We start from the raw sequence: 21,889 nt of genomic DNA, 5'->3' as shown, positions 1-21,889 counted from the left end.
CCGGGCATTCACAGCCCTGGACACGGTTGTCCACTGTCTCCACTGCTTTCCAGGACACCACCCTCTCGGGGGGTTCTCACGACCTCCGGGCCCCTTCTTTTTGCCCTGACATCACTTCTGACTTTCCGAGATTCCGAGTTCCTTTTACAATCTGGTAATTTCTGTTGACCCACCTCCCAGAAGAAAATGTATATATGTTTATATTGACAAAATTTATCATCAGTATTATTTTCATTCTCTTTAATTATGGTGACTTCTCCGAAAGTTTCATTTGTTTAAAAGAGTGAAAGGGCGTAAGCCAAAATAGTGTTTATCATACATTTTTGGCAATTCATGTATTTCATCATTTATTCTCTGACATGATCAAATGATGATATTAACATTTACAGCTTTTTTTTTGGTTTTTTTTGTGGGGTTTTTAAATTTTATTGTATTTATTTTTTTATACAGCAGGTTCTTATTAGTCATCTATTTTATACACATCATGTATACATGTCAATCCCAATCGCCCAATTCAGCGCACCACCATCCCCAGCCCCACACGGCTTTCCCCCCTTGGTGTCCATACATTTGTCCTCTACATCTCTGTCTCAACTTCTGCCCTGCAAACTGGTTCATCTGTACCATTTTTCTAGGTTCCACATACATGTGTTAATATACGAGATTTGTTCTTCTCTTTCTGACTTCACTCTGTATGACAGTCTCTAGATCCACCCACGTCTCAACAAATGACTCAATTTCGTTCTTTTTTATGGCTGAGTAATATTCCATTGTATATATGTACCACAACTTCTTTATCCATTCGTCTGTCGTTGGGCATTTAGGTCACTTCCATGACCTGGCTATTGTAAGTAGCGCTGCAGTGAACTTTGGGGTGCATGTGTCTTTTTGAATTATGGTTTTCTCTGGGTATATGCCCAGCAGTGAGATTGCTGGATCATATAGTAATTCTATTTTTAGTTTTTTAAGGAACCTCCATACTGTTCTCCATAGTGGTTGTATCAATTTACATTCCCACCAACAGTGCAAGAGGGCTCCCTTTTCTGCACACCAGCATTTGTTGTTTGTAGATTTTCTGATGATGCCCATTCTAACTGGTGTGAGGTGATACCTCATTGTAGTTTTGATTTGCATTTCTCTAATAATTAGTGATGTTGAGCAGCTTTTCATGTGCTTCTTGGCCATCTGTATGCCTTCTTTGGAGAAATATCTATTTAGGTCTTCTGCCCATTTTTGGATTGGGTTGTTTGTTTCTTTAATATTGAGCTGCATGAGCTGTTTATATATTTTGGAGATAAATCCTTTATCCGTTGATTTGTTTGCAAATATTTTCTATTCTGAGTTGTCTTTTCATCTTGTTTATGGTTTCCTTTGCTGTGCAAAAGCTTTGAAGTTTCATTAGGTCCCATTTGTTTATTTTTGTTTTTATTTCCATTACTCTAGGAGGTGGATCAAAAAAGATCTTGCTGTGATTTATGTCAAAGAGTGTTCTTCCTATGTTTTCCTCTAAGAGTTTTATAGTGTCCAGTCTTACATTTAGGTATCGAATCCATTTTAAGTTTATTTTTGTGTATGGTGTTAGGGAGTGTTCTAATTTCATTCTTTTACATGTAGCTGTCCAGTTTTCCCAGCACCACTTATTGAAGAGACTGTCTTCTCCATTGTATATCCTTGCCTCCTTTGTCATAGATTACTTGACCATAGGTGTGTGGGTTTATCTCTGGGCTTTCTATCTTGTTCCATTGATCTATGTTTCTGTTTTTGTGCCAGTATCATATTGTCTTGATTACTGTAGGTTTGTAATATAGTCTGAACTCAGGGAGTTCGATTCCTCCACCTCCGTTTTTTTCCCTCAAGACTGCTTTGGCTATTCAGGGTCTTTGGTGTCTCCATACAAATTTTAAGATGATTTGTTCTAGTTCTGTAAAAAATGCCATTGGTAATTTGATAGGGCTTGCATTGAATCTGTAGATTGCTTTGGGTAGTATAGTCATTTTCACAATGTTGATTCTTCCAATCCAAGAACATGGTATATCTCTCCATCTGTTTGTATCATCTTTAATTTCTTTCATCAGTGTCTTATAGTTTTCTGCATACAGGTCTTTTGTCTCCCTAGGTAGGTTTATTCCTAGGTATTTTATTCTTTCTGTTGCAATGGTAAATGGGAGTGTTTCCTTCATTTCTTCTTCAGATTTTGCATCATTAGTGTATAGGATGCCAGAGACTTCTGTGCATTAATTTTGTATTCTGCACCTTTACCAGACTCATTGATTAGCTCCAGTAGTTTTCTGAAGGCATTTTTAGGATTCTCTATGTATAGTATCATGTCATCTGCAAACAGTGACAGTTTTGCTTCTTCTTTTCCAATTTGTATTCCTTTGATTTCTTTTTCTTCTCTGATTGCTGTGGCTAGGACTTCCAAAACTGTGTTGAATAATAGTGGTGAGAGTGGACATCCTTGTCTTGTTCCTGATCTTAGAGGAAATGCTTCCAGTTTTTCACCATTGAGAATGATGTTTGCTGTGGGTTTGTCATATATGGCCTTTATTATGTTGAGGTAGGTTCCCTCTTTGTCCACCTTCTAGAGAGTTTTTATCATAAATGGGTGTTGAATTTTGTCAAAAGCTTTTTCTGCATCTATTGAGATGATCATATGGTTTTTCTTCAGTTTGTTAATATGGTGTATCACAATGATTGATTTACGTATATTGAAGAATCCTTGCATCCCTGGGATAAATCCCACTTGATCATGGTGTATGATCCTTTTAATATGTTGTTGGATTCTGTTTGCTAATATTTTGTTGAGGATTTTTGCATCTATATTCATCAGTGATATTGGTCTGTAATTTTCTTTTTTTGTAGTATCTTTGTCTGGTTTTTGTCTGGTTTTGGTATCAGGGTGATGGTAGCCTCATAGAATGAGTTGGGAGTGTTCCTTCCTCTGCAATTTTTTGGAAGAGTTTGAGAAGGATGGGTATTAGCTCTTCTCTGAATGTTTGATAGAATTCACCTGTGAAGCCATCTGGTCCTGGACTTTCATTTGTTGCAAGATTTTAAATCACAGTTTCAATTTCATTACTTGTGATTTGTCTGTTCATATTTTCTGTTTATTCCTGGTTCAGGCTTGGAAGGTTATACCTTTCTAAGAATTTGTCCATTTCTTCCAGGTTGTCCATTTTATGTCATAGAGCTGCTTGTAGTAGTCTCTTAGGATGCTTTGTATGTCTGCGGTGTCTGTTGTAACTTCTCCTTTTTCATTTCTAATTTTATTGGTTTGAGTCCTCTCCCTCTTTTTCTTGATGAGTCTGGCTAATGGTTTACCAATTTTGTTTATCTTCTCAAGGAACCAGCTTTTAGTTTTATTGATCTTTGCTATTGTTTTCGTAGTTTCTATTTCATTTATTTCTGCTCTGATCTTTATGATATCTTTCCTTCTGCTAACTTTGGGTTTTGTTTGTTCTTCTTTCTCTAGTTCTTTTAGGTGTAAGGTTAGATTGTTTGAGATTTTTCTTGTTTCTTGAGGTAGGCTTGTATACCTATAAACTTCCCTCTTAGAACTGCTTTTGCTGTATCCCATAGGTTTTTTTTTTTTTTTTTTTTTTTTTTTTTGCGGTACGCGGGCCTCTCACCGCTGCGGCCTCTCCCGCTGCGGAGCACAGGCTCCAGACATGCAGGCCCAGCAGCCATGGCTTACGGGCCCAGCCGCTCTGCAGCATGTGTCATCCTCCTGGACCGGGGTACGAACCCACGCCCCCTAAATCGGCAGGCGGACTGTCAACCACTGCACCACCAGGGAAGCCCAATCCCATAGGTTTTGGATCATCGTGTTTTCATTGTCATTTGTCTCTAGGTATGTTTTGATTTCATCTTTGATTTCTTCTGTGATCTCTTGGTTATTTAGTAGCGTATTGTTTAGCCTCCATGTGTTTGTGTTTTTTATGGTTTTTTTCCCTGTAATTCATTTCTAATCTCATAGTGTTGTGGTCTGAAAAGATGCTTGATATGATTTCAATTTTCTCAAATTTACTGAGGCTTGATTTGTGACCCAAGATGTGATCTATCCTGGAGAATGTTCCATGCGCACTTGAGAAGAAAGCGTAATCTGCTGTTTTTGGATGGAATGTCCTATAAATATCAATTAAATCTATCTGGTCTATTGTGTCATTTAAAGCTTCTGTTTCCTTCTTTATTTTCATTTTGGATGATCTGTCCATTGGTGTGAGTGATGTGTTAAAGTCTCCCACTATCATTGTGTTACTGTCGATTTCCTCTTTTAGAGCTGTGAGCAAGTTGCCTTATGTATTGAGGTGCTCCTATGTTGGGTGCATATATATTTATAATTGTTATATCTGCATTTTGGATTGATCCCTTGATCGTTATGTAGTGTCCTTCCTTGTCTCTTGTAACATTCTTTATTTTAAAGTATATTTTATCTGATACGAGTATTACTACTCCAGCTTTCTTTTGATTTCTATTTGCATGGAATATCTTTTTCCATCGCATCACTTTCAGTCTGTATGTGTCCCTAGGTCTGAAGTGGGTCTCTTGTAGACAGCATATATATGGGTCTTTTTTTTGTATCCATTCAGCAAGCCTGTGTCTTTTGGGTGGAGCATTTAATCCATTCACGTTTAAGGTAGTTATCGATATGTATGTTCCCATAATCTTTTTCTTGATTGTTTTGGGTTTGTTTTTGTAGGTCCTTTTCTTCTCTTGTGTTTCCCACTTAGAGAAGTTCCTTTAGCATTTGTTGTAGAGCTGGTTTGGTGGTGCTGAATTCTCTTAGCTTTTGCTTTTCTATAAGGCTTTTGATTTCTCCATCAACTCTGAACGAGATCCTTGCCGGCTAGAGTAATCTTGGTTGTAGGTTCTTCCCTTTCATCACTTTAAGTATATCATGCCACTCCCTTTTGGCTTGTAGAGTTTCTGCTGCGAAATCTGCTGTTAACCTTATGGGAGTTCCCTTGTATGTTGTTTGTCGTTTTTCCCTTGCTGCTTTCAGTAATTTTTCTTTGTCTTTAATTTTTGCCAATTTGATTACTATGTGTCTCGGCGTGTTTCTCCTTGGGTTTATCCTGTATGGGACTCTCTGCACTTCCTGGACCTGGGTGGCTATTTCCTTTCCCATGTTAGGGAAGTTTTCGACTATAATCTCTTCACATATTTTCTCAGGTCCTTTCTCTCTCTCTTCTCCTTCTGGGACCCCTATAATGCGAATGTTGTTGCATTTAATGTTGTCCCAGAGGTCTCTTAGGCTGTCTTCATTTCTTTTCATTCTTTTTTCTTTAGTCTCTTCCACAGCAGTGAATTCCACCATTCTATCTTCCAGGTCACTTATCTGTTCTTCTGCCTCAGTTTTTCTGCCATTGATTCCTTCTAGTGTAGTCTTCATTTCAGTTATTGTATTGTTCATCTCTGTTTGTTTGTTCTTTAATTCTTCTAGGTCTTTGTTAAACATTTCTTGCATCTTCTCGATCTTTGCCTCCCTTCTGTTTCTGAGGTCCTGGATCATCTTCACTATCATTTTTCTGAATTCTTTTTCTGGAAGGTTTCCTATCTCCACTTCATTTAGTTGTTTGTCTGGTGTTTTATTGTTCCTTCATCTGGTACATAGCCCTCTGCCTTTTCATCTTGTCTGTCTCTCTGTGAATGCGGTTTTTGTTCCACAGGCTGCAGGATTGTAGTTCTTCTTGCTTCTGCTCTACAACTGTTTTATAGGCATACTTAGATTTCCCTGAAAGTAAGGTATCATTGCCAGGATGCAGTGCTGAATGCTGAAATTTAATGTGTCTAAAGATCTGTTTTGAATCTCTTGGAAAGCCTTGACAGCAGTCATTACATACAGCAATATGATTAATATTTTTTTAAATTCGTCTAGAGATTATTACTAAAAATTGTTATAAAACCTGAATATAAATTGTGATAAAATATCCTATATTTCTATACAATTCTTTCCACATGCTCTATTTTAGTTCCATATTTGAACTTTCATTTAGTTCAAGTTATCATTTAAAAGATTTTTGTACATAACCCTGTTATCCACAGATGTTTTCATTTCTTTGTGTTCTTATTTGATCTTTGTCTAGCCATAGATATGATTCCTCTGTAGTTGTGTCATGTACAATTTGGTTCAATTTTTAGAAATCTCAGCATTATTCTGTAAGTAATTTTATTAAGTATTATAGGTAGAATATTTTAATGACTGCATCTGTCTGGTTTACTTAATAGTTCCTGTCCAGCTGGCATTTTTATGGTTTCCAGAGTTGCTCAGTTACCGAAAAAATGCTATTATATAGAATCTTTGTAGAAGCGATTTTGTTTTTATTTTTAAATTATTGCCTGCTGACAAATTCCCAGGAGTATGATTATACAATCAAGAACTAACCCAACCTTTCAGTCTTTGAGTGTTAGGACTTTATTTTTTGCTAGATTTGTTGACAATAGTTTCATTGCTTGAATTTACATTTCTTTTTTTAAAATATTTTATTTATTTAATTTTTTGGCTGGGTCTTTGTTGTGGTGCGCGGGCTTCTGTCTAGCTGTGGCGCACAGGCTCCAGGGTGTGTGGGCTCTGTAGTTTGCCTCACGCAGGCTCTCTTGTTGAGGTGTGAGAGCTCAGTAGTTGTGGCGTGTGGGCTTAGTTGCCCCGCAGCATGTAGTTCCCCGACCAGGGATCGAACCCATGTCCCCTGCATTGGAAAGTGGATTCTTTACCACTGGACCACCAGGGAAGTCCCAATTTACATTTCTTAATTATTAGCAAGGTGAGACTTTTCCCCCATGGATTTAATACTTCTCTTTCCTCTTTTGTGAATCATCTGTTCGATCTGTCTGTTTATCTATTGGGATTTTACATGCTTGCATCAGCACACAACCCTTTATAATCAATTGTATGAATTACCCTTTTTTTTTTTAGTATATTACTCTCCCTTTTATGCTGATTCTACTTTTTCAGCATACAGAAAATTTTGAAAACCTTCAGAACATTGCCTTATGGTAGATGATACTTTCTTTTTCCTTCTTTTTAAAAATTGTTTAATTGCTTTTATTTGCTAATATATTCGTAAATGCAGGCATTTTACATTTGTGGCAGAGTGACAGTTTATAAAGGATTTTTGTGTGTGTGATCTTATTTAAAGGTCCCCATAGATGATATTTTCTCTGTTTCGTTTCTCTCCTTTCCCAGGCACCCAACGGGAGGTTCCTTCATTCGTCCAAACAAAGTAAATTTTGGAGTAGACTTTCTCACTGCAATTAAGAACCGCTATGCTTTAGAGGATGAACCAGAGGAAGAGGGAAAAGAGCAAATTGTTACAATTGGAAATAAACCTGTGGAAACCATTGGTTTTGACTCTGTTGTAAAACAGCAAAGGTAAGTGGAACTGATAATGGTAGAGCCGACTTTCACAGTTTCATCAAAGTTCAGGATTTAAGGTCAGCCGACTGCATGTCAGTGCTCAGAACTTTGCTTCCAAAGTGGTCTTATCTTTTCTGCAGAACAGTAAATTGAGATCAGAGGAATCCAAGGATTGAGTATTCAGGGAAATTAAAGTCCTTATTTTAACACAGGACTTTCCTAGATTGGAAATGAAACACTGATTTGCCCATTATGAATATTTATACCATACTCTGTTGTATTGACTGACTATTAAGGAACTAAGGTTGATGTCTGGATGATAAGTCAAAAATGGAAACAGAAGTCTACATTGTTACCTGTGCCGTGTAGCACGATGGCACCTTCTAGAACCCAGTGGTTCCCATCTCTGGATGCACACCCGCATCACCTAGGCTCCTTTTGAAACATTGCAGAATCCTGGGCCCCATCCCAGACCTACTAGATCAGAATACCATGCATGGGCTCTTGCTTTTAAGAAGTACCCACAAGTGACTGTGTCGCAGTCTGAGGGGCACTACATAATGCATTTTGAAACTGCTGCATTTGAACTTTCTCTGTCCTCTCCAACTCTCTGAACGCAGTGATGCTCTGTAGACAGGCTCACTGCTCATTCGGAGGCACCACGTGAACCAGAGAGCGTGGAAGCTGATATTCACACAGAACTGCACACAACTGCACACGAACCTCCCAGGTTACGCTGGTTTAGCAGCGATGGTCAGTGCGTGGTGTTTGACCCTGACCTGGATGAGGCGTCCAAGTAATGACCCCTGGTGGCCACTTTGGAGAGTAGATTTGCCGCTACTTGGCATAGGCCTGCGATCTTTTACTTTGTCTCTGAAGTATTGAACTGTCGTTTTGTTCAAAGTAAAATTCTTCGCTATCTTTTTGTTGCTCTTGTTGTTGTTATTGTCATTAAGATTTAACATGATACAGAACTTAAGTGCACATGGGGACAGTGTTGAAGAGTAAATACATTTCTTTCTTTTTAAAAAAATTTTTAATTTTGTTTGGAAATTGTGGCCACACTGCACGGCCTGCAGGATCTCAGTTTCCCAGCCAGGGATTGAATCCGGGCCATGGCAGTGAAGGCGCCAAGTCCTAACCACTAGACCATCAAGGAACTCCCAGTAAATTCATTTCTTGATATCTCTGCTTTTTAGCACAGATGACCAGCGTTAAAAAAAAAGAAAAGAAAAAGAAAACGCAAAATAAATCAAGATTTTTGAAAACGCAATAACTTGACAGTTAATTACAAACAATATACATTCATTGTTGAGGAATTAGAATATATAAATTGAACAAAAGAGAATCATGACTAATGCACCACTGAGAGATTACTAACGTGAATGGTTTTTGCTGTTGATTTATAGAGCTATGTGCTTCATAGGGTTAGAGTTCTTTGCTTTATTTTTTCCACTTATTTATTTTTTAATTAATTTATTTTGGCTGCTTTGAGTCTTAGTTGCAGCATACGGGCTCCTTCAGTTGCGGCACAGACTTCTTAGTTGCAGCATGCATGTGGGATCTAGTTCACTGACCAGGGATCAAACCCTGGCCCCCTGCGTTGGGAGTGCGGAGTCTTACCCACTGGACCACCAGAGAAGTCCCTATTTTTTCCATTTAAAATGCAAATATTTAAGTATCATTTACCCAAAAGAGGCACTTCCCCCCCCCCAATTGGTTAATCTCTATCAGAGAGCACCATGGGCTCTGTGAATATTAACAACAGATGCGAACAGATTTTTCCTCCCCTTGTTTATGAGCAGCTGCATAACTCATGAAGTTTTCTGGTGAATGACTCTACTGCCTGAGTATCGGTGTGTTCAGTAATTAGCCAGTGTCTTTCCTGGAAAGCACCCAATGTTGGAGCCAGTCAGGCTGGGTTCAGGTGTCAGCTAAGCCACTTTCTAGCCCTGACAGCAGTTAGAGTTAGTTAATTCTGGCTTCTAAGCCTAGTTTCCTCATTTCCAAAGTAATACCTAAGCTGTTAGAGCTGTTGGGAATAGCGGTTGAGATCCTGCCGTGAATGGTAGGCATCGCTGCTGGGGATGGAAACCTCTACTTTCAGCCATTGTATTGTCTCCTGATTAATTCCAGCTGACCAGCTTTGAGTTTGTAGCACTGAGAAAAGACATAATAAAGGAATCAAAACCAAATAAAGACCATTACGTGTGGTTTCTCCTTGGAGATGGCTGTGGCTCTGGAGTGGTGTCTGAATTCAGACCTGAATCCCTAAGCTTTGTACCAAGGTTTCCCGGGCCTGCAGGAAACTCACTGGGGCACAACAGGATATTTTGAATTTTAGAGGGAAACAGTGACATCTGTCGGACACGGTGCAAACTAGTAGTTGGAGCTAGTTCAGTTTCATGATAGTCCTACTGTTCCTTTCCATCGTGTCATTTCCCTGCAGAGCTGGGTTTTTGGCCGTTCTTGTGCTGAAAGAAAAGCCAGTATCTCCTGAAAATCATCATGGAACGGGAAGAGGAGGTGGTGAGGGTCCAGTCTGATTCCAGGGTTCAGGAAGTTGTGCAGTGCCCACTAGACAGACACTAGTTTGGTAGGACATAAATAATTATCAAGTTGTTTGGCCCTAACTGCTTACTAAATGGAACTGTGAGGTGTTTCTTTTGGCCTAGGGGCACCTTGGAAAATTACTGAAACACTGTGAAGGGCCCTGTGAACTGAGGAAGTTTGGGAGCCTCTGCCTTGGAACATTGCTGCCATCTTTTCCCCCTAGTTTCTGGTGATTGTAATAGCTGATGCCTTGCATGGTGGTCTTAGTATTCCCCCCAAAGGTTTTCAGTTTTATGTTTATTTTTATAAATGCTTATAAAGTGACTTACTGTATGTCACACAATATTCTGAGAGTTTCACAAATACTGACTCACTAAATTATCATAGCATGGACTTCCCTGGTGGCACAGTGGTTAAGCATCCTCCTGCCAGTGCAGGGGACACGGGTTCGAGCCCTGGTCTGGGAATATCCCACAAGCCACCGAGCAACTAAGCCCACGCACCACAATTACTGAGCCCACGTGCCACAACTACTGAGCCCACGGGCCTAGAGTCCATGCTCCGCAACAAGAGAAGCCACCACTGTGAGAAGCCTGCACACCGCAAAGAGTAGCCCCCTCTCACAACGAGAGAAAGACCGCATGCAGCAACGAAGACCCAGCGCAGCCGAAAATAAATTAATTTTTAAAAATTATCATAGCATTTTAAAATTGTAAAATATACATAATGCGTGATTTACCATCTTAACCATTTTTAAGCGTATAGTTCAGCAGCGTTCGGTACATTCCCACTGTTGTGCAGCCGTCATCACCTTCCACCTTCAGAACCTTTTCGTCTTCCCAAACTGAAACCCTGTAACCCTTCAGTAACAGCTGCGCATCTCTCCCCACCCAGCCCCTGGCAACCACCGTTCTACTTATGTCTCTGTGAAGTCGATGCCCACTTAGGTGCCTCATGTAAATGCAGTCATGCAGTGTTTGTCCTTTTGTGACTGGCCTGTTTCACTCAGCATAATGTCCTCCAGGTTCACAAATGTTGCAGCATGTGTCAGAATTTCTGTCCTTTTCAAGGCTGAACAATATTCCATTGTATGGATTGACCACACTTTATTCGTCGGTCAGTGGACACTTGGTTTGCTTACATATGACGGTTGTGAGTAACGCTGCCGTGGATGTGGGTGTGTAGATGTGGATTCTGAGGCACACGGATGTGAACTCACCCAAGACCAGAGGAGCGGTGGAATCGGGATTGGAACCCAGGCAGTCTGGCTCCAGGCCCTGTGTTCTTAACTCTCCGGCACTGTAATACATGGACTCTTTTAATGAATAGAACAACACAGCTTCTCTACACTGAAAAAGTGGCTTCTGAGAGTATCTAGAAAAGCTGAAGACACGCACTCACGCTCTCTAGGCTGTATCCCTAGAGAGACTTTCCCACGTGAGCACAAAAACTATACAGTGGTGTGTCCTTCAGCACTGTTGGGACTAATCTGCCTGTCCCAGGGGAGGAAATAAATTACCTGTGGTCTTTCCGTATAGTAACAGACTACAAGGTGTGAAGGTGTGTGCTCTGGAGCACATGTCCCCATAGCTACATCTTACTGCTGAATAACGTACTATTGAGGGAAAAAGTCAGTTGCAGGAGGATATACGCAGTACACTACCATTTATGTCAAATTTCATAATATACAGAAATGCTGTAATTGTTTAGGGACATAGAAATATGTAGTAAAGCTATTAAGAAATGCTTAAGATTAAGTCAGCGTCGAACGCAGTGCCCTGGTTCCCTACGTGGAACAGAGGAGGAGGGGAGGGGGTGATGGAAAGGGACGCAGAGGACTTCACTTATGTGTGTCATGTTTGTAACGCTTTGTTTCTTTTTCTTTTTCTTTTTTTTTTTTTTTTTACAGTAATGCTTTATTTCTTAAGTTGGGTGGTGGCTCCTGGAATTTGTTATTTCTGGTGCCTTTTTATATGTCTGAAATACTTTTCAATTTTTTAAAGGGCCAATGGATAGCGTACCTGTTTATGCATACATGTGAACTATGTGTTTTTCATGCAGTCAGCTGACCAAGTTGCAGGAAGTTTCTTTGAGGAACTGCACAGTAAATGGTCCTGGAGACAAAGGAGGAATTGCCAAAGCTTGTCCTAGTATCCTTCCCAATGAGAAGTTGTCACTGGGGTCTGACTGGCTTTGACACTTGAGTGAGACACCCTGGTTGCCTACCCAGTGTCCATTCTCCTAACAGGGACTCGGTCTCACCTGGGGTTGTCCCCGCCCAGGTAAATTGTTACCTTCCTAGACCGTTTGCTTTCAGGTGAGGCAGTGTGACTCGCCCCATCCAGGGAGATGTAACATGGGAGTTTCTGGTTGGGGCTCCTTCAAGGGGGACAGACGTGGCTGGATCTGCTTCTGTCCATTGCCCTCTGTCCTCCCCTGCCTTGAGCGCAGACAGAACGCCCAGGGCTCAGCAGCCAACCTGTGGGAAGAATGCCATCCAGGGTGACCTGGGAGGGAAGGGATGGAGAGGGGCCGGCATCCTGGATGGTACCCGGGCCACTGCGCCAGCCCCAGCTGCCTTCCTGTGAGGGAAGAAGATAAACTCTTTCCTTTATTAAGGTTCCTGTTCATGCAGCTGGATGCAGTTTTGTTATAATACCTCAAAACAGACTTTTCCAAAGTTTGTCATCTCATCTCTACCTTCTCTTACGAGTGTGTTCTTTTGCCCTGTATTACTCTTATTCCCACAACTAAAAATACAGGAGGTAAGTTTAAAAGAATTCCCAGTAAACTTGCTCCATTTTGTAGTCTGGTGGAACACAGTTCAAGTGCTGCTTGGATCTGTGTCTCCTGGGCTGCAGTCTAAACAAACCCCAAATAAATGCATTTTTTTGGCCTTAAAAAAAAAACCCAGTGGCGAATGAAATAGACTTTCTCTGACTTTAAAAGGTCTTCTCCCAATTCCTTAAGTCTGCCTAGTCTGTACATAATAGTTTATGCAGAAGGTAGCAGCTTACAATCAGGTTTCTTGACTGAAGAGATGGCAGATGAGAGTAACTTTCTTCAGCAAAATGTTTCTAACCACCCTGGTGGTACCTGCTTTGTGGTGACAGGAAAGGTCGTTCCCTCTGCAGGTTAGGCACCTGGGTCAGGGCATTTCGGGGTGTGGAATGGAGCTTGTAAGGAGCAGAGTGCCACAGAGGTGCCCGGCGCATTCTGGAATCTGCCTGGCCTCCTCCTAAGTGGTTTTGGAAGACTGGGAATCGGGCGGTTCTAGGCTCATCTTCAACACAGGAAAGATCTGGTCGCAGAGGGGTTTGGGCATGTGAATTGTTTGGTTGATTGGAGTTGTCAGCGGTGTGCTGGGGAATCAACGTCTCGTTTGTTTATGCCGCGCTCTCTGCTGGGGAAGAACGTCCCCTAAGACGTGAGGCAATGAGGTTTGGTGAGATAACCAAGTCACCGCTGATATCTGCGGACTCAGTGATGAATGCCTTGCAGTTGCTGATTGAATTCTTGCGCGAAGTTGAAGGATTGCCTGGTGTGTTTAATCCAGTCACCGTTTTTAGGCTGATTCCTCTCTGAGGTCATTCGCTCAGCTGGGGCTGAAGGCAGTGGGAGTGTGTCAGGTTGGCGAGCTCCGCTGGGGAAGAGATGCCTCACCAGCTGGCTCTGAACGTGGGGAAGATCCTCTGCCCACAGGAACAAGAGCACCAGGAGCTCCCTGGACTGCGTGCGCACGCGTGTGTGCGCGCATGTGTGTGTGTGCACACGCGTGTGGGGCCGACATTCACGACTGCTGGCCTGTCTGGAGTTGATATCAGAATGCAGGTGGTGCCTGTGATCTGTACAGACTAGCAGAGATATGTATAATTCTGGCTACACAGTGGAAAGCATGAGTGAGTGGAGAATGACTGGCCTCGAACCCTTTCCCACCAACCTAATGGCCCAGAGTTAGCAGAGGCGGTGGAAATGACAGGCGGCTGGAGTTGGACCGCCAGCCCTGAGACGTGCCGGCTCAGCCATCGCATGAGGGCCCGCGGCTAGGGTGGAGCGGCTGTGGGACACAGGCAGCACGAGGGGCCCGCGCTGCGGGGACCGGCGGGAACGCCCACGTCGGGGTCAAGCCCCTGTGCTCCTGTGGCGGCTTTGAGACCCTCCGAGGGAGCTTTCAGCCAGGTGGCTGCCGAGGATGCTCTGTCCAGCTGGTGTCCAGCAGGCACGTGCTTACAACTCTCCTGCTTGATTCGGCACCTTTAGGTGGTAGTTGTTCTACTAGGAAAAAAAAGCCCAGCTTTTCTTTGCCGTTTCCGCCACTGAGCTTCACGCTGTCGGCAGTGAGACCCAGAGCTTGGATGCGTCGTGCTGCTCTGTGTCTCATCTTTAGGGCAAGAATCCCGCCCCCAGGGTTCTGGGCGTTATTTCCGAGCCCCTGCTGCGCCCCGGGTTTTTCTAGAGTCTCCTTAGGTCGGGAGGCGGCAAGCTGTTCCCTAAAGAGCCAAAGAGTAAATAGCTTAGGCCTGCGACCCACCAGCAAACTGGAGGAGGTTGTGTGGATGCTTACAGGACCGCCGGAAACACAAGCATTTAAAACCGTCAGAACGGTGCTTAGCTCTCTGGCCTCAGTTCACCCTCAGCCAGCGGGAGCCGGCACAGGGTCTGGCGTGCCTGTGCCGGCCGGGTCCCCTTCTGTGCATTTCCACTGCCTTCTTTCCCCTCTTCCAGCCACCTCGTGGAGCTTCCTAACTGGTACCTGCCTAAAAGGCTTTCTTCTTCAACCAACCCTGTTGATTGACGCCACTATTTTTATTAAAAGCTACTTTCTCCGTGTTTTATGCGTAAAGACGCCCTGTGGCATAGTGGGCTTTAAGGAAATGGGCTTTGGATTGAGGCTGATTTGGGTTTAAATTCACACCTGTTGGTCTGCACCAGGCGCACGGTTACCGACTGCTCTGCGCCTCCGTTTTTTTCCTTCCATGATAAAGGAGAACGCTTCCGGCACCCAGTGGACCACGCAGGATGCAGGCGGTGGTGGTTCTTTGATCCTGGCTCTCTTTCCCGCTTTGGCCTCTCCTCCTCAGCCTCTCCTGCAGAGGTCGCTGCGCCCCAGGCTCAGACCCCTGACCCTTGGCCTCTCTGTTCACACTTGTTCCTGAGGAGACATGTCCAGCCTGCGGATGCCGGGCTCCTGCATTTCGGCCTCTAGCCCAGACCTGTCCCCACTCAGACTTGTTTGTCTGCTGTGTATCTGATACCTGTTTGGGTGTTTCATGGTCATCTCGAATTGAACACGTTGGGACATTAAGTCCCCTGAAACTTGCTCATCTGTAGTCTTTCCTGTCTCGGTAAAGGGAAGTTCCAGGGGCACTGGCCAAAAACCCTGCAGGTAATTTAACTCTTCCTTTTTTCTCACCTCTCTCATCTGAATCCAGCAGCAAGTCCCAGCAGCTCCGCTTTCCTGCTAGGACACCGAACCTGACATCCCCATCCCCTCTAGCGCCCAGTCGGGCCTGAGCCCAGACTGCTCAGGAACCTGCGCCTCCTTTTTCTGCTCCGTCTTCATTTCCCTGCAGTCTGTGCCTTAGCACAGCAGCAGAGTGACCTTTTAAAGGCCTAGCTCCGCTCACACCAGTAGCTCCCCTTTCAGGCAGAGACTAAATAAAGTCCCGCAAGGCCGTTTGTGATCGGGCCTGGCCCCCGAGGCCTCGGGGACCTCCCTTCCAGACCCCCAGCCCCTCTGCCCGGGCACACGGGAGCTTGCCGTCCCGGCCGTAGGCCCCACCTGTTCCGACCTCTGGGCTTTTGCTGTGTTGTCCCTTCTGCCCTGGTGCTCTTCTCCGGGATGGCATTCCCTCATTTCCTTGAGTTCTCTGCTCACACATCACCTTAGAGAAGGTGGTCTTCCATGAGCAACATGTATAAATTGCTCACACGCCCGCTCTGCTGCAGGCCCGGCGCTGGTACTCTGATATGTGTCTGTATCTGGCACGCCAGAGATGCGGTGCTTACTGATCGGCGTGTTCACTGCTAGACACCTGGCCCCCAGCCACCATTTGCAGGATAGAGGAATGAACTGCACAGCTTCTGCACGTATCAGAGTAGCGTGTGAGATTCTCCTTGAGCTGGGCCAGTCCTGCTCCAGGCTTCTTTCTGTCTCTTGCCCAGGGGTTTGGCCTCTTGATAGCACTGCCACCACTCCCCCCTGGCATCAGGTGCCTTTCTCTTTCTGTTCTACTGGTTTACCCCCTCTGGATTCCTGTACCAGGGATGGTGGGTGTCACACTCACTCCGTCCAACCCACAGGAGACCCTCAGAATTGCAGGCCTTTCTTAGCACTTTTGAACATGTGTCCAAGCTAACCCGGTTGGCCCCCGGAGGTGCCTCTCCTTACTTGGATTCCTGCAGCACAGAGCTCAGCGGTGCCCTCCAGGAGGAGATGCGTGTGCTTGATGTGAGGCTGCAGGGGCTCCTCAGTGCCAAGGGCAAGGCCCCTGGGCGCACCTGAGGTGCTCGATGATCACAGTTACCATCACTGTTGGTTTTTCTCTTTTTGTTGGATAATGCTAGAATGGTTTAGCATTGACAACATTTGCTTCTCACTCATTTGATTGTCTGTGTCTGTCGCAAGTTTGTAGCATGTGACAATGAACTTTTTAGTTTCTGGATGAACAGCTGGATGATTAAAATGGGTAAAAGTAATATGTGCTCATGAAAAAATTTCAAGCAGAATAGAAGGTATAAAGTGAAAAGGGAACAATCCCATGTTCCAGAATTGAGGTAATTACCATCCTGTCTTTTATGAATCTTTCCATATTGCTGTTTCTTAACATGTGCATTTAGATGTTAGAAGCATAGATTTGTCAAAAAACCTGTTGTCATCATGGGATGAAGTCGTAGATATTGCTGATCAGCTCAAGCACCTGGAAGTCCTTAATCTCAGGTATGAACGCGCGGTTGCCTAATTGTCGGCATCTCTGTGGGAAAGAGCTGGGGAGGACGGCTTAGTTGAATTTATTTATCTAAGTTTAACTTATTCCTTAATATTCTTTGATGATTCTAGTTTTTCAAATGGTCACCTGAGGTGATTCATTAATAGGTAACGTGTTTTACTTTTGACGCGGGCAGCGGGGCAGGGTGGCTACTGCACTGAGCTGGAAGGTCTTCGTGCTTCTTACAGGCCTGACCGTAGAAGATGGCCCATCTGAGGACTCGGATATTTAAGTGGGCAGAAGGAGATGTGATTAACCTTCCAGCACTTAATTGCTTTAGGAATGAGTCATTTCATCGGGGTGCTGCTTAATTCAGTTCTGATAAGGAATTTTCACTGAGCTCTGTATTTAACTAATGTCACAATTTTCCAGGCCTTCTTGAGTATCTGATTAGTTTTAATCTCAGAACCTAACTTTCCCAGGGCTCGGCCAGGAACCCCCTTTCACACCTGAGCCAACTTTACACGTACAGGTGAGTTGTTCCTGGCTCAGGCAGGTTCAGTGGAGCAGTTGGACAGGCCTAAATTAGTTATCCTTGCAAATAGAGCACAGAGTGTACTTCGACCCATGGCGTCACCTTTTCTGGAAATAAGGGCTTTAATGGTATCTTCATTCACAGTGACTGTCAAGATGGGGTACCTTCTGAGATAGGATCTTGAGAGAGAACTTCAGGGCAGTAATTTATTTCATCCATCCTGTTAGCAGGCTCTGTTTAGAAGCAGAATTCTAGCCCACAGCCTAGCACGTCAGTAAGACTCTTGAGAGCGGGACTGAATTTTACAGCGTCCAGAGCCACAGCTTGTGCGGCCAGAAGCTGACCTCACAGATCAGTGCCTGAGCCTTGTGTTTCAGGAAACCTGCAGCCCCACCGCGGCCCTAACCCCATAAACACACCTCTGCCTGTTAGATACCAAGTTGTATCTTGTAACTATTAAAAATTAGATAGTCTTGACTCACGTTGTGTTTAGTATAATCGCATTTTAAGGTTGAAACAAACCAGACTCCTCATATCAAATCCCAAAGTACTGCTTTCAGTGACTGTCCCAGTTGGGCCTCCTCTATCACCATAAGCTCATCGTGTCTCTTCTTCTACACAGTGAAAACAAACTAAAATTTCCCTCCGGTTCACCATCTCCAACTGGAACATTTTCTGCATTGAAGGTTTTAGTCCTTAACCGGATAGGAATCACATGGACGGAGGTAAACATATTTCTTTGGTTTGTTACCCAGTAATAAACAGTTTTAAATTCTTGGTTTAATGGGGGATTGAAGCTCAGCGGTGGCTTCATTTATCATCCTATTATCCAGATAATAGGGTTCTTTCAACGGCCTTACAGAAAGGAGTTACAGAATCCTCATAGTTAGTAGAAGGTGGTGTCTCAGAATCCATCCTGTTCTCTTGGGCCTCTGATTAGTCCTGGTGTCTCCTGAGCAGTGGCTCACCTGGTGGTCTGCACCCAGTACGTGCTGAGCTTTGAAAAGCCTTAAGAGTTAGCTCTGGATTGAGCTTTTAGCTGCCTGAGTTTCCCCACGAGTGTTCTTAGGGCCGAGGCCGAGCCTCAGAAAGGTTCTCACACCCTCTTCTTGTTTGCAGTTCGGCTCCTAGAAGCCACTGCTCATGTACACAGCTGGGCTCGAAAGTGGACTCGTGGGTCCTGGGCCCTGCAGCCTTTGGAACTTAGATCTGGTACTGCTCAGTTCTGTCAGAGGTTAACTGACTTCACACGCCCAGAACACTCCACTTTCAAAGCAAGTGCAGATAAATACATCCCAGCAAAGCTGTTCATCTGTGAAGTGCCACCTGGGCACCTTCCCAAGAGATAAGGGGCCTTTCACTTGGGCCGTCCGTGGCTACAGCCGCCCGACTTCCTTCCTAGGGCTCCTTCCTTGAGAGCTGCTCCCTCCAGAACAGGAAGGAAGGGCACGGAGAGACTCTGGAGGTGGAGATGGCAGTAAAGGTCCAGTGAGAAAATGTAGAAATAGTTGTTGATAAAGTGTGTCGTATTAGTACATTCTTTATAAACCCAGATTGGCATTGAGAAGTAAGGAAAGGTGTTTCACACCAAACACAACAAACTGTATCCAATAATGAGAACGTGCTAGGTCACCATCTCCAGTTCCACTTTGTACAGGTCAGGATATGCCTGAATGATGGGCTGATACCTGTCCTGGTTGGTTCCAGGTGCTCGAAGCTGTGTGCTCCCGTGTCATTAAAGTACGGCCCTTTAACACCGTAGTTTTATCAGCCATCCACTGGCACTCCTGGCCTGAGATAGAGTCTGTAACAAAATGTCCAAAGGCATTTTTCTTTCCTTTTTAATTTTATCTTGTTTCATTTTATGTTTTGGCTGCCCCACGCAGCATGCGGGATCTTACTTCCCCCAGTAGGGATCCAGCCTGTGCCCCCGGCACTGTAAGCATGGAGTCTTAACCACTGGACTGCCAGGGAAGTCCCCAAGGCACTTATTTCTACAACAGTAGCTAAACTGCATCCGTGTGGAGGTTCTAGTGATAAGCACGTGGGGAGAATGACCAGTGTTCACCCTGCCTTGACTTTCCCCCCAGGTGCTCCACTGCGCCTCCAGGTGTCCTGTCCTTGAGAAACTGTACCTTGAGTCCAACGGTATCGTCATTTCAGAAAGGTAACCAGGGTTTTACATCAACGCATCGGTCACCATTGTCATTCTTTTTTTTTTTTAATTCAGAAGCATTTTTATGTATTATAGTTTTTCCAGACTTCGAGGGTAAAGAGGTATAATCATTCTCTCTCTGACAAGTAGCTGCGTATCCTTTAGTCACTATGAATAAATAAACATTAAGTTTTAGGAGGATGTGCAAATAAGAATTAGAGAAATGCTTATTATTCATTGCCTTCACAAATTAGAATGTCAACTCAAACTTCACTAAGAGGTTCTAATTGAGGAAACCCCATCAGAGTGAAAGCCTTGAATTAAATATTTTTGAAGCCATGAATTGTATTAGTTTTACATAAATGTATTTAACTTCTGTTTCTAAGTGGGGGTTCTGTAGGAGATGCTCTAAGGATTAAATAATGGATTTTAAATTAGCATTATCTTTTCAAGGTCAATGTACCAAAGTACAGCCCTCCATATCCCTAGGTTCTGCATCCACAGATCCAACCAACCACAGATGGAAAATATTTGGGGGAAAAAAAATTCCAGAAAGTTCCTGAAAGCAAAGCTTGAATTTGCGGGGCACTGGAGCTGTTTACATTGTATTAGGTGTTACAAGTACGCTACAGATGATTTAAACTATATGGAGGATGTGTGTAGGTTATATGCAGATGCTGTGTCCCTTTATATAAGGGGCTTGAGCATCCTCAGCTTTTGGTGTCCATGGGGGTCCTGGAACTAATCCCCCATGGATTCTGAGGGATGACTGTGTGTAAAAAGCTTGTTGTCTTAAGTAGATTAAATATGTTGTTGCCTAATCTTCCTCTTGTGTTGGTATCATTAAATTAGTATGTAAAACAAACTTAAACATGGACACATTTACAGCAAATTCTCAAAGGATTCAAATTAATGAAAATTTACTGTTCAGAATGATTTTATTTATTATACAGGCAAATGTAGTTTTTTAAAAATTAAACTTTTAATTTTGAGGTAATTTTAGATTCACGTGCAGTTATAAGAAATAGTACCCAGAGATCACATGTTCCCATTACCCAGTTTCCCCATTGGTAAGGTCTTTCAAAGCTATGGTCAGTATCACAACTAGGACACTGGTCCAGTCGACAGAACATTCCCATCACCACTAGGATCCTTTATGGTGCCCTTTTATACTCGTATCATATACTTGCCTCCCACCCCCTGACCTCTTCTTAACACCAGATGCAGGTATTTTAGGGCCGTATCTTTGAAAACAATTAAGAAATTAATGTTGAAACAATTTTATCTTCCATACAGGCCGACTGATGCTCTCCAGACAGTCAAGTTGTTAGACCTTTCTTCTAACCAACTAATTGATGAGGACCAGCTGTTTCTCATAGCATATCTGCCCAGGTAACCCGCTCCTACAATGCCTATTACAATAGTTCTTAGTAAATTTTTAGTGAATGGATCCTATGCTATATACACTTTCTCAGTGGAAGTATGATAATGATGATGGAATTCCCAGATTGAGTAGTTCCCTTTGGGAAATTTTTATTTGACTTCATTTAGAGAATTGACTTGTGAACCACATACAGTGTAGTCTATGTCTGTACTAGATCATTGAAGAATGAATAATTTGGCCCTGGTGCTGATATCAAAAGTCTTCATTCATTGAACTTTGGGAAGTAAGACGGTGTCTCTTTGCTCTCTGACACCCATTTAGCACCTAGCACAGCAGGAGGCCCAGGAATTGTTTGATGACTGCAGGATCATCAGAATGTAGCACAGAGAGTCCGCTTTGCGTGCCCTAAATTGGACTTCAGGGTTTCTAAGCATTTCTCATGGGATCAAAACCTAGGGTGTAGGAAAAAATTTACAAATCTAGTCTGGTTGATATAGCCCATGGCATTTTATATTGTCCTATGTAATCAAATTTAACATTTTTACATTTCAGATTAGAACAACTAATCCTTTCTGACATTGGACTTGCTTCTATACATTTTCCAGACGCTGGAATTGGTATATGAGATTATTCAGTAACCCCTCCCCCGGCTCCCCCATACTTCAGCGTTGTTTCCCTTCTACTGTGTAACTTAATTCTCCTTCTAGGGTGCAAAACATCAATGTTTCCTTCCTTGCAATACCTTGTACTAAATGACAATCGCATATCACAGGTGAGAGCTTCTTCAGAATGTATGTATTTACATTATCACTTATTTCCATTCTCATGATGCAGTTTGTAGGTTCCTGCTGTTAAAGAATATTTTAAATTGAAAGAGAAATGCTTCCTTGGAGTGAAACTCCTCACACAAACCCAAAAATATTAAGAAAGAGATTAATTCACACTCAACCAGCCCGTCTTTCAGTTTACACGGCAC

General features: G+C 43.3%; 1 protein-coding gene across 3 annotated transcripts in view; it reads left to right on the top strand.

Annotated features, from left to right (window-relative positions):
* Nucleotides 1–21,889, top strand: part of TBCE (tubulin folding cofactor E) — a 123,411-nt gene that overhangs the window by 88,651 nt on the left and 12,871 nt on the right. For 2 of the 3 annotated variants that reach the window (XM_060286178.1, XM_030839455.3), the window contains exons 6-13: nt 7,187–7,372; nt 11,972–12,060; nt 16,751–16,850; nt 17,997–18,099; nt 19,465–19,541; nt 20,826–20,921; nt 21,466–21,530; nt 21,621–21,685. In XM_060286178.1, the coding sequence (XP_060142161.1) occupies nt 7,187–7,372; nt 11,972–12,060; nt 16,751–16,850; nt 17,997–18,099; nt 19,465–19,541; nt 20,826–20,921; nt 21,466–21,530; nt 21,621–21,685 (781 nt within the window). Of the gene's footprint in view, nt 1–7,186; nt 7,373–11,913; nt 12,061–16,750; nt 16,851–17,996; nt 18,100–19,464; nt 19,542–20,825; nt 20,922–21,465; nt 21,531–21,620; nt 21,686–21,889 lie in introns of those variants that run through there. The other variant, XM_030839457.2, reaches the window with a different exon arrangement.

The sequence above is a fragment of the Globicephala melas genome, chromosome 16 (assembly GCF_963455315.2).
Source record: "Globicephala melas chromosome 16, mGloMel1.2, whole genome shotgun sequence".
NCBI classification, from domain to species: domain Eukaryota; kingdom Metazoa; phylum Chordata; class Mammalia; order Artiodactyla; family Delphinidae; genus Globicephala; species Globicephala melas.
This window is presented reverse-complemented; position numbering and strand designations above follow the sequence as displayed.